The sequence below is a fragment of the Protopterus annectens genome, chromosome 10.part0 (assembly GCF_019279795.1).
Source record: "Protopterus annectens isolate FY-2018-M chromosome 10.part0, PAN1.0, whole genome shotgun sequence".
In the NCBI taxonomy this organism is placed as follows: Eukaryota; Metazoa; Chordata; order Ceratodontiformes; family Protopteridae; genus Protopterus; species Protopterus annectens.
Genome location: NC_056744.1, coordinates 1,263,660,532 through 1,263,673,362, shown reverse-complemented (window position 1 = coordinate 1,263,673,362; position 12,831 = coordinate 1,263,660,532). Strand labels below are relative to the sequence as shown.

The window sequence follows — 12,831 nt, the reverse complement described above, 5'->3', positions numbered from 1 at the left end:
GTGTGGAGACATGCATGAATGGGCGTACCTTCGATGAAGGTTGTACGTCAGGGCCGACAACTCGGCACGTAAAAATCTACTGCCAATCATTAGTGGACCGGAGTTCCACTGTTGCGACCCCTAACCGGGAAAAGCCGAAAGACACCAACAAACTAATTTAGTGTTTAGGCGCTTAGCAACAAAATCATGAATTATACATGGAAATATAAAGTAAATAGTTTTCCATAGGAGGAAAGGAATTGAGCTGTTTATTTAATTATTCAATTGGTCTTTTTATATAATTGTTTTATTGTTTTATTTATTAACTGTATAAATATATAAGTCATTGATTGCTTGTGTAACTTTGTCTGAGGAAGTTTGGATACTAGTCCTAACGAAAGCACTTACGGAATAAAGTTTTGGAAAAGGAGAATATCTGCAAGTTTCACTGTCTTTTTGTGTTTATGAGTGGTACACTGAGTTTGTGGGCTATATGTCATATGGGTTATGTTGGGGAAGTGGAGGTTGTTTGTATTTCTGCTTTGGTGTTCTCTATTGCTTGAGCAGATTTTTATTGAGAGCCTCCATGAATGTAGGTGTGTGTTTTGTGTTTCTATGTGTGTGTTTTGGTGGTGTTGGTTTTGAGGGACTATGTGATGACTGTAGTGTGGTGCAAGTGTTACCTTCTCCTCTTGTCTGTCTAGTCCAGTCTTGGGTGAAGAGAGCTTTGCTTCCAGTTTGGCTATGTAAGTATTATTTATATAGTGTAGGAATTAATACTCTTTATATGGTGTTTACTTTGCCATTCTGTATGTGTTTTTTAGGGCATACAAGTAAGTGATATAGACATTATGTGCGCATTCTTTATGGTGATTGTGATACAGTGGGGTTAGGAAATTAACTTTTCCCAACTGTAGTGTGATCTCGGAGTTGGTATATTTAATTTACAAGGGGTGTTGGGGTGGAGCCCCCCCACATGGGGGTGCAGGAGTGCTTGCTTCCCTGCAGAAACGTAGTAAAAAGTGTGTTTGGTAGTTTGCTGGTGTTATATGTGGAGGGTATGTTATTTTTATGTGATTTGTAGTGTTCAATGTTGTGATGCACATTTTCTATGTTATGAAATTCAATGTTTTATATGTTTTGAGTTTTAGATGTTCTGGTCTCGAGGTTATGAAATTAGATATTATGGGTTTTACATGTTTTGGGATTTAGATGTTCTGGTCTCAATGTTATGAAATTAGATGTTATGTGTTTTAGATGTTTTGAAGTCGACCCATCATATATATATATATATATATATATATATATATATATATATATATATATAGATATATATATATATATATATATATAGATATATCTATAGTTCCACTTCATATGATCGAAAGCTCATAACATCTAAATTCAAAACAGCGAGACCAAATGATCGAAAATCTAAAACTCATAACATCAAATCTCAAAACATTGAAAACTACAAAGCAACTATAAATAATGTCCCACACACTGTTTACTAAGTTTATGCAGGGGGGCAATCCCCCCTGCACCCCCCAAGTGGGGGACTTTAACCCCCCCCCATTCCCACGTAAATTAAATATACCAACTCCGAGGTTGCACTTCAGTGGGGTTAAGAAATTAACTTTTTAGATGTTTTGGGATTTAGATGTTCTGGTCTCGATGTTATGAAATTAGATGTTATGGGTTTTAGATGTTTTGAAGTAGACACATGATATATATATATATATATATATATATATATATATATATATATATATGATTCCACTTCATATGATTGAAAGCTCATAACATCTAAATTCAGAGCAGCGAGACCAAATGATCGGAAATTCAAAACATCTAAAACTCATATCATTGAATCTCAAAACATTCAACACTACAAAACAACTATAAATAATGTCCCACACACTGTGGGGTTAGGAAATTAACTTTTTCCCCCACCGTAGTGCAAACTTGGAGATGGTATATTTAATTTACGGGGGAGGGGAGGCATCATGAGCTGCACCAATGCTTCTGGCAGGGCTATAAACTTCCCTTGTGTGGCAGAAACCATAACACCACCACCATCTCCACCTCCACCTCCACCTCCCACACCAGGGTGCTAGCCTGCCTCAGTCACACCCACACCTTCTGCCATACTTGTACCACAGTTGTACCTGTCAGTAATAGTGCCAGTGGAGGTGACAACCTTGTCATTCATTGTCAGCTGACAGATATTGTGTGGAAGATTATCGACAAGGGGGATGGATGCCTGAATCAGCCAAATTACAAACCTCTTCTGGTGATCCATTGTATCATGTCCCTGTCCAGCACAGTCTCCACCTTCTCAGACATGGCCCAGTGGTGATGGTAATAAGGGTAGCACGTAATCTCCTCCAGGGTCTTTGGTGGCAGATAGTGCAGCAGCAAACACCCCATCCTGTCCCCAAACTGATGTTTTCCTTAATTTCTTCCTCCTTGTTGTGCCATGCCCAGACCAGGTGATTGCTCAGCCCACCTCTCACAATTGTCTTCCCACTGTTTATCTTATGTCTTCTTCATCAATGTGTCCCCTCACCCTCATTTTGTTACCACCCCATCCCATCCATGGGGGAACAGTGCCATTGTCATTGCAGTGATATGGGGAAACACAATCCTGTCTTCCCCTGCTAGCTAAAACAACGCACTCACCTTCATTCCATTCCCACCTTTCCTTCTCTTCCTGAATGAAAAAAAGAAGTGTATTGTCTCAAAAAAAATACCCCTCCTTCTCCACCTCTATCCTGCTCATTCCTTAATTTATTACCTTTTGTTCTACTCGCCTCCTATTTTCAACTCTTTCCTATACTGCTATGCCCAAACTTTTAGCTAGTCAAAAAATAAATAAGCACACATTACACAGTGCCATGTACAACTTTTAGTTCACTTATCTTTTGTGACTGTACTGTGCACGATAAGTTACAAAGAGAACTGTTGATGCCCATGTGCAGCCAATGGGGACTGGTACTGCTCATTGTGCAGTGACGAATAAGTACAACCAGTATCATGTACTATGTATATCTGCTTCAGCTGACATCATGCAGGCACTTGAGCTGACCATCAGTGCACTGCAGTGCGCTCGTACAACATAGTATAAAGCTGGCAACTTTAGTGACTTAGTCTGTAGCTCAGCCTGTATATGATATGCATTGCACAGTGTACATTAGAAGGGCTGTGAGTTCATGTCCTCTCAGGGTAGTGCATTTTGTCTCTCATATTCATTTAGTCTGCAAGTGTGGAACAGTCACCTCCTATGTGTTTTACAGTCAGATTTAGGTTCATTGCTTCTGTAGCTCAGCCTGTTTATGCAGCGCTTTGCATAGTATGGGGAAGGCAGTGGGCTCACGTCCCCTCAGGGCTGTATGCTTTTTGTCTTTTTTTCTTTCTCTCAGGAAGTGTGTGATCATCAACTGCTTGTATTGCCCTAAGTCTGCTTACCTCAGTCCTTCTATTGCTCAACCTATAAAAACAAAGTACTTTGTACACAGTAATTGAGGCAGGTTATGGGTACATGCTATATAGAGCTATATATGCACATCATTGTTACAGCTGGGTACTTACTTTGTGACATTTGCATACCCTCTTCTCCATTATCTGCCATATCCACGATTGTGCCAACACCTCCATTTGCAGTCTTGTCTGTGTTGCTTGCATATCTCTGTAACATTAATTCCTCCACTATCGTCCATCCTTAATCATACTTTCCTTACTACCTTCCACAAGTTAACTTCTCTACATATATGCATCATTGTGTTAAAAACAGATCAGTACACAAGCCTCATCACCATGTATTGTGGTCACACCTTCTTTCTCATGCCACAGCTGTGCAAGTGGGATTGTGCAGAGTGCTTTGAGGTTCATTTTCACCATATGAGCTCTACTGTTACTTGTACTTCCCTGCAGCCACACCAATGTCTTGCACAATCTTCTTGAAGGTAGCTGTTGTGGCCATAATGAGGATCTTTAATGACATGCTCATTGTACCCACTTTCATGGCTGCATTCATTGTTAATGAGCATTAGGGCTCATTAATAGACAGAGGAGGGCTGGCCATGATCACTGTGTGCAAAGCAGATGTTCTGTTTTTTTTCTGTTTTCCTATCAAATAGTGTTTTAAATAGCCAATTTGTTTGCTCTTTAAAACATTCTTTAGTGTGTTGCTGTTTTTCAGCTGTTTAAAACATTGTTTGTTGTCTCACTGCTGTCTTTCAGTTGTTTAAAACATTTTTTTTAGATTTTCCCCACCTAAATTAGTATGGCTAGTAACTGTAGCATAGTCCAGATTCAGGTTTGCTGCGTCTGGATTTGTTTGTAGTGGCTGTTGTATTATGAGCACATTTTCTAACCCATCTCTGATTGGAAGGGGCCCTTCTGCACCTTTGTGAGAGAAATGTGCTGATTGTAACCTGTCTGGTGAAGGTGATTGGTCTAGGGCTTTGAGTAAGCATTTACATTGGTTCTTTTGATTTTTTTTTTTTTTTTAAGTTTTAACGTCTGATATTTAAGCAGGTTTTTACTTATTTATACCAAGCTGAACTGGGGTAGGCTACCAGTCACAACTCTGAGCTGAGATACCAGAAGACTAGAGGCTTCTGAGCTTCCCAAACACCATAAGTTGCCTGTTTTTGCTTCATTATACTATTTACTGCACTTTTATTGTACTCTGCCTATTTAATATTGTGTTTTGATACTGTAAACTAAATTGAAAAGCATCCTGCTCAGCCGGTAAATAAGACAACATGTCAAATCGTCTAAGGGTAACTTTGAGAAAAAACTAGCAATCTCAAAAAAATGTACTGTATTTGTCTGCCTTATTGTGCCTGTTAAAATCATATGTTGTTGCTGTTTTCACTGTTTGCAGTTTTTTTGCTATTTTCACTGTTTGGAAAGTAATTATTACTGCTTGCAAAGTATCTGTTCTGTTTGTTCTGTTTTCCTGCCAAGCAGTGTTTTAAATACCAAATTGTTTGCTGTTGAAAAATTCTTTCATGTCTTCTTGCTGCTTAAAACATGATTTAGTGTCTCACTGCTGTTTTCTGCTGTTTAAAGCATTTTTTTAGTGCTTACTGCCTAAATTAGTTTAGCTAGTAGCTGTAGCATAGTCTAGATTCAGGTTTGCTGTGTCTGGATCTGTTTGTAGTGGCTATTGTATTCTGACCACATTTTCCAAGCCATCTTTGATCAATAAAAGGGGCTCTTCTGCACCCTTGTGAGAGACGTATGCTGACTGCATCCTGTCTGTTGAATGATGATTGGTCTAGAGCTTGGGGTAAGCACCCTCGTTGGTTCTTTTGAGTTTTTTAAAAGTTTTATTTTTTTTAGTTTTTAGCTTCTGGTATTTAAGGTCTGCATTTGAGTGGGTTTTAGCTTGTTTGCACATTGCCCGGCACTGCACACTGCTGCACAATTGTGTGCCATAGTTGGACTTATAATTTTGACATTTTTCCCCTTAGATACAGCCATAGTACATTAGTGTACTCCTCATCTTTAGTACATTTCTGGTCTAAGAAGTATTGCTAGTGACCTATGACCTATTAAAGCACCAGCCAGAAATGCCCACTAACAGAGCACCTCCTAGATCAATCCTGAAAGCACCCCATTTGTGTTAACAGTTCTTCAAACCTAGCATTATGGGCAGTTGGAGTACCCCTGTTTCTCCTGTCAGCCTGGTAGACTTGAGTCTCCTGAGGCAGTGTAGCAACTGCCTCATGTACACTGACAACCCTCTACTAATAACTCAGTCTAGTACAGAGTGCAAGAGATATATCTACAGCAAGAATCTTGAATCCCTGCTCTCTCACACTTGAGACAATAACACAGAAGAGGTTGTCAACTCAATTACCACCACTACTCAGGTACCTAGTACCACTGCTCATACACATAGTATGCATCCAACACATAAATCTGTATACGCGGAGGTTTTCTCAAAAAACTTACCAAAACACAACACAGCTACAACTGTCACAGTTTCCACAGCACCCAAGACACTTAGCAACACCACTGTCTCACTTATCAAGCCCTTAAGGCGTAGCATTCAAAAAACAAATTTTCTTGTCATTGGAAACTCCCTAGTGAGACACACTGATGTCCTGCTCACCAGGTTAGATAAGGAGAAAGTTTTGTTCAGCTGCCTGTCCAATGCCAGCATTCATCAGATCACACATGCACTCAGGTCTTTCAGCAACAAGTACCATTATGACACCATCACAGTTCATGTTGGAGTGAAAGACCTGAGCCATACCTCACTGGACTATATGAAGAAAGACATGACTGAGCTCTCAGAGTATGTGTCCCAGGCAGGTATATCCCTAGCCCTGAGAAGCATATTTTCCTCACCTAAAATGATGTCACAGTATAAATAAAAAAATGATTAATTTCAATAATTGACAAAGTTTTTGGTGTCATTCAAAAGTGATAGTTTCTTTCAGCCTGGGATGACATGGTCAACAAACCTCGCACCTTTGCCAAAGATGGTTTGCACCTGGGACCACTAAGCTTTGAGCTGCAGGCAGAGGCTGTTGCCTCCCCATCATGACTTTTTTTAGGAAAGGTCTCAAAAACAAAATTGCTGATATGAAAATTGCCAATCATAACAAAATAATGGTTATGCTGCTAAATGCTAATAGCTTAAACCAAAAACTATACACCCTGAAAGCACTTCTTTTACTAGAAGATGTGGATGTCTGTGCAGTCACAGAAACCCTAATCAAGGCTTCAGAGAGTACCCAGCCTTGCAAGGCTACAATGCCTTCCACACCTTCAGAGATGGATGTGTGAGAACCAAAGGAGGTGGTGTTTCTCTCGGTATTCGAGATAAACTCACATCCTGAATAGTTAGACTGGACAACCACATGGAGTTACTTCAAGTTCAGATTACTGTGGGTAAGACCACCCATTCAAGTCATAACTAGTTATAGATCCCCTTCCATGAATCATGATGCACACAAGGCCTACTTGACCAAATTAGAGTCAATCCAAATATTGCCATACACTCTGGTCATGTGGGATTTCAAGTATCCCACCATCAACTGGAAAATCTACTGTAGCCCTAACTCACATGTGCAGATGTTCCATGACTTTGTTCACTCAAATGCCCTGGAACAAATTGTTCAAACCCCAACAAGAGGAACAAATATACCAGATCTGGTCCTCACTAACATGGCAAACAGATGCACTACCGCAGCTGTCAGACCCTCATTAGTTAAATCTCACCACAAATCAGTTGTTTTCAAACTGGCGCTAACACCAGAACTCACAAAGGGTAAAGTCAGACTAAAAAACTTCACCAAGGCAAACCATACCCAACTAGGGATAGGTACAGGTTCCTCGATTCTTAGGTAGGTACTAGGCTGTCTGCCCGAAGGCATTTATAGACCCAGCCAGAATGTGTTGCCTTTCGCCTAACTGCATTTCAAGCCTCAGCCTCAGCTGGAAGTGGTAACTTCACCAAAGCTTACACTGAAGCCCTGCACAATCACTTATATACATGTATAGACTCGGCAGTTCCAGAGAGAATCAAAGCCAGACCGCCAAGTAAAAATAAGCCACCGTGGTGGACATACAGCATCAACAAACTTACAACAAATGCAAAAAGTTGCTGTCTAAAAAAAACCCAACAATGGAAAAGCATCCTCCTCCACCTGAACAGGTAAATAAGACAACATGTCAAATCCTCTAAGGGTAACTTTGAGAAAAACCTAGCAGTCTCATCCAAGGATATAACCATAAGGCCTTTTATAGCTATGTACATAGCCTAAAAGGTAGGACCTAAGCATGTGCTGAACTAGTGACTAACAGTAGCACACACACTGATTCTGTAGAGACAGCAAACTTGCTAGCTGACAGATTTGGCAAACATTTCTCTCCCCTGTTCCCTCCAAACTTATGACAAACCTTGCCCTCAACTGCCCCCAACACACACACTACATAATCGAAGAGCAGGTCATTAAAGCCTTGATGAGATCAGACAGGCTGTCTTCTAAACAAACTAAAACATGAATTAGTATTACCATTAAGTACCCTATTCAATCATAGCCTATCCAGAGGCTTTGTTCCTGTGGAATGGAGAACAGCAACAGTTATCCCCTCCACAAAGGTGGCTTAGAAAAATACCCTGGGAATTATAGACCCATAAGTCTGACCAGCCTCATCTGTAAGGCCATGGAATATCTAATAATGGATCTCATAAATAAAGACATAGGTGACCTCCAAACCCTGGATCCGACCCAATTCGGCTTTGTCAAGGTCAGGTGCTGCCTGTTAAATCTGGTGAATTTCTTCAAAAATGTGACCAGGGCATTGTTGAGGGCAAATCTGTGCACACAGCATACCTCAACTTGGCAAAGCCCTTGACACAATCCCACACTCAGGCCTTACTGAAAAACTTAGCAAACTGCATGCAAACCCCTTTGTTTTAAGATGGTTCCTAAATAGGCTCATAAACCAGTCACACAATATCAAAGTGGGTGACTCCATATCAACCCACAGACCTGTCACCAGCGGGGTCCCACAAAGCTCAGTAATGGATCCCCTAATGTTTGGTTTATACTTCTCAGAAGTTAAGGCCAAAACTAAGGGGCTGTAACTGACAAAGTTTGTGGATGACTGTAAACTGGGTGCAATTACTGAATCCCCAAATGATGTCAGTATACTTCAGGAGGGTCCTACGCAGACCAATGATTGGTGTCTTGGTCACAGTCTCAGACTGAATGCAAAGAAATGCATCATCATTCCCTTCCATAAAAACAGTGTCCCTTCACACTGTCAGATTAACAACAATACCCTAAGCAACAGCAAAGTGGTAAGGGATCTGGGATCACAAGCAGACTGCAACCTTAACTTTGACCACCATATGTCGACTGTAGTAAGGAATATCTTCTATGTAGGATACTTGATTAGCAAAGGCATCATCTCTAGAGCAAAGGAGGTTTTAACCCCTGTATAGTCATCACTAATCAGGCCCATAATTGAGTATAACCCCCCTTTTGGCGTGTACCATACAAAGTACCTGCAGCAACTAGAGAGACCTCAGAGGTTTCTAACAAAGAATATCAAGGGACTCTAGCATGTGCCTTACACAGACAGATTAAAGTTCCTGGAACTATACTGTATATCTTATAGGCTTCTTGGGGCTCATGCCTGGCTTACAGAGCAATCTCCAACCCAAACCTAATGAATATGTTGCACATCCATAAATTAAACAGGACTAGAGCTACCCATTCCAGCGACCTAAATATAGCCTGCAACTTGAATAAGACATGCTGGAAGGATAGATTTGTCTCCCAGTGACTGCCTTGTCTTTGGAATAAGCTGCCAATTCATGTGAAGCAGAGAACCTCTATGACACTGTTCAAAAGGAACCTAGACAAGACCGCACTATAGTGCAGTAAAGGGAAGATTTCACTTACTGCACTGTAGTGCTGTCACGGAGTTGCTATATTTAAAGAGTGGGGGATGTGGGGGGTGCAGGGGAGCTTGCCCCCTGCCTACAGCCATTAGCTTTGGGCTTTTTTTTTTTTTTTTATACATATGTTCGAAATTTTATAACTTCGAACATTTAAATTTGATATTTTAACGTTCGAAGTTATAAAACTTTGAACATATGATATAGAACCTATTCAGCATACATCTCAACCTCTTATGCAATAAATCTGTACAAAGACTAAAATAATTGGGAGATCAAGGCCCATTATCTCATACTTTCTCTGTGTAATTTATGTAGCTACCTATACTGAAGTACTGATGTCCTTCCTATACCTCTGGCCCTTGGTAGCAGGTGATATGATCCAATAGTGTGAAATGGTACCTTTCTCTGGATCAGAGGTGTGTCCCTAATATGTGGGACTACCTCATCCCAGTATGATGCCCATTTATTGTGATATGCATCCACTATACCTACAACCTGGATGTGTATGTCTCAATTGCTTAGCGCAAGAACAAAGCCAAACATAATGCTGGGGGAGGAGCAAAAGCACAGAATCAATGACAGAGTTTAAATATTGCTCGTACAAACTTAGAAAGTTTCCAAAATAAGAAGCTTTGCGTCAGCATGCATTTTCTAAATGATATGATGCCTGAACTCAAATGTCTGTCATTATTTAGTGTATACAGCCCTCAATGATTTGTCAGAAATCCACAAACTTTTATGAGAAGCAGACTAAAATATGAGGCAAAAATATGAACATTCTCTGAAAATCTGGCCAGTTGAGAGGTATGTTAGTCAGTACTGTAAATAATCATTAAGCCTTCGTACTGAGGTCACCTGGTTATTAATTATCTGCTTGATGCCTGACAAGAACACATGACTGACAGCTGTAATACAGAACTGGTCCAATTTAATTTTATTTATTTATTCTTTATACCATGGCTTACTGAACAGAGGAAAAACAAGTAAAGCATTTTTATACTTTTTTGCAAAGCACACATCAAAGTAGATTTTCTAAGTGTACCACCTAGTATTTCTTTCCCGATGACAAAAAGTTACACCTAAAGTTCTTCCACTATTGTGCTCTATCTAAAGTCTTTTCTTAGACTACAGCCTAGATGACATTCTTGCTGGCATGATGTCCTAAATGCAGTCTGATCGGATGAATATTGTATGAAGTTTATCAAAGTTTTACTTTTTGATAACATCTGTGGCTACACTGAAAAAATAAACTTGCTTTGGGTTATTTCTTTGCATGCAACATACCACTCATGATAGCTTTGTTTGTGTAATGTGCTGCCAAGTCAAAAGAATTAAAGAAATATGTCATCAAGGAGATGCGACTAGGGCTGAATGAACATGTAAAATATTCAAGAGTGAAAAGTAACCTGAATATTTATAGGAAAATTGCAATTAGTGCTTTCATTCAGCATGGGTATGAGGTTCAGTTCTTTTTGTTTCTCTCTTTCTTTGTCCCTCATTCTGTCTCTCTCTCTCTTTGTATTCATGCATTTCAGTTTTTGAAAACACAAACTGGATTAATAACGGAATATGTTAAACTTTTTCAGTTCTATTTTGATCAATATCAATAGAGTTTGTGACTCTGTTTTCTGTTCTGTTTATTTCAGAAATAGCTGAAAAGATATATAATCTGTTTAATGGTTACACAAGTGGCAAAGAGCAGCAGACAGCTTACAACACCCTGATGGACCTTGGGTCATCCAGTCTACACCGAGTCCTCTACCACTACAACCAGCGCTACCAGAACTTTGGGGAATTCACCTGGCGGTGTGAGGACGAGCTAGGACCAAGGTGATTTTATTTTGTGTCTCAGATGGAGCACAGCAAAAGCAAGTCTGTGTTCTGGTGTGACTTTCATGTTCATCAGGACTGAAATGTCTTTGTCGTTTGCATATGTTTACTTGTGTGGAACTAAGCAAAGATATATTTTTAAAAAATGAAGATATTTAAGCACTATTTTTCCTAATCTGTAAATTTAGTTTTCTTTTCAAACAGAGAATCCCACAGAAATGTGTGTGTGTGCTTGTGTGCCTGTGTAGATCTATAGAATACATATTTCCCAAGCGAAAGTATAAACATCAGTGTCTCATTTGCAGACTGAAATAACCATATGCTGGTGGGGGATGTTAAAACTTGTTGAGCCATTCCCACACAAGGTATCTGACATCTGTTTTGGAATGTACTGCTTAACAGATGTTATTGTACATAGTGTGTGTATGTAGCAGAGGTATTATTGTTAGGAAGACATGAATATGAACATTATGAATTCCAGGAGTTGCAGGACATAAACAATAATTTTTAGTCAGGTTAATGACAGAGAGAAATATCTTTGGTTGCAACCAAACGACCCATGTTTAGTCAGTGGCTTATATGCTGAGGAAGCAAATGTCACTGGGGAGAGAAATGGTGACACACATGCTTACTTGACTCATTGGAGATGGTGTGAGGGCATGCTTTGGTATTCTGAGTATGTCACCATTTACAGTGGAGCCCAGGGTTTACTGGGTAAGGGCAACAACAGTCACAAGATGAGAGAGGGGTTTTATGTGATATATGTTACTGTAGAAGCAGGATGCATACTATCATGAACTGCCTATTGCAGATCCCTACTAAGTGATGCTCTTACCACAAAAGCAGAAACATGGAATACTACCCAATACTTTCTGTGGCTGACCACCGTATGAATGCTCCACACATCTGGTCCTCTTGTTGGTTGCGGGGCACTTAAAATCAATAAAAGTCAAGAATGTTAACCTTGTCTGGAGAGAGATGAGGCAAATCTGGTTAAGGATTGTAACTGGGGGATATCTGTGATAGGTATGCCCCTGGGGAAGTTGGAGCTATGAAACTTTAGTGGCCTTTCAGACATTCCTCATCTAATTATGCTTATGTTGGGGAAAAAAAGAAATAAGCAATGCCAAGTCACCAATTAGTTTAACACGAAAGTACATCTGCATGAATGCTTTATTTTTATGTAATTTATAGTTATATAATCATTTTCTTTTATTTTGGGATTTCATTCATTAGATGATTTGTAGACTGGGTTTGTGATTTGGGAACAAGAAGCGCTGCATTTTGTTGGCGTTTAGAGTGTTCTTAAATTGCTTGCCAGATTTAGTGTACTTTACATTTGGATAATGGTTATGCTAACAGTTTTGTTTCGCCTCAATTCATGTTGAAAATGAATGGCAGTTATATTTTTCCATCAGATATGTTCAGTCTGATGCTACTGCAGTATCTGTAGTGGGCACTGTCTCCTACTCTATAATGAGTAGATAGGAAATATTTGCATTATGGTTTAGTTGCAGAAATGTAAATGGTCTTGCCTTCTCTTTCCTTTGGTTCATGATATTTCTTGATGCTGTGAATATACTCAA

At 39.7% G+C, this 12,831-nt stretch overlaps 1 protein-coding gene across 1 annotated transcript in view; it reads left to right on the top strand.

Annotated features, from left to right (window-relative positions):
- ASTN1 (astrotactin 1) overlaps positions 1–11,249 on the top strand; it is a 5,143,480-nt gene extending 5,132,231 nt beyond the window's left edge. Inside the window, exon 23 of the mRNA XM_044086860.1 lies at positions 11,062–11,249. Within this exon, the coding sequence (XP_043942795.1) occupies positions 11,062–11,249 (188 nt within the window). The remainder of the gene's footprint in view (positions 1–11,061) is intronic.
- The last annotated feature ends 1,582 nt before the right edge of the window (positions 11,250–12,831 follow it).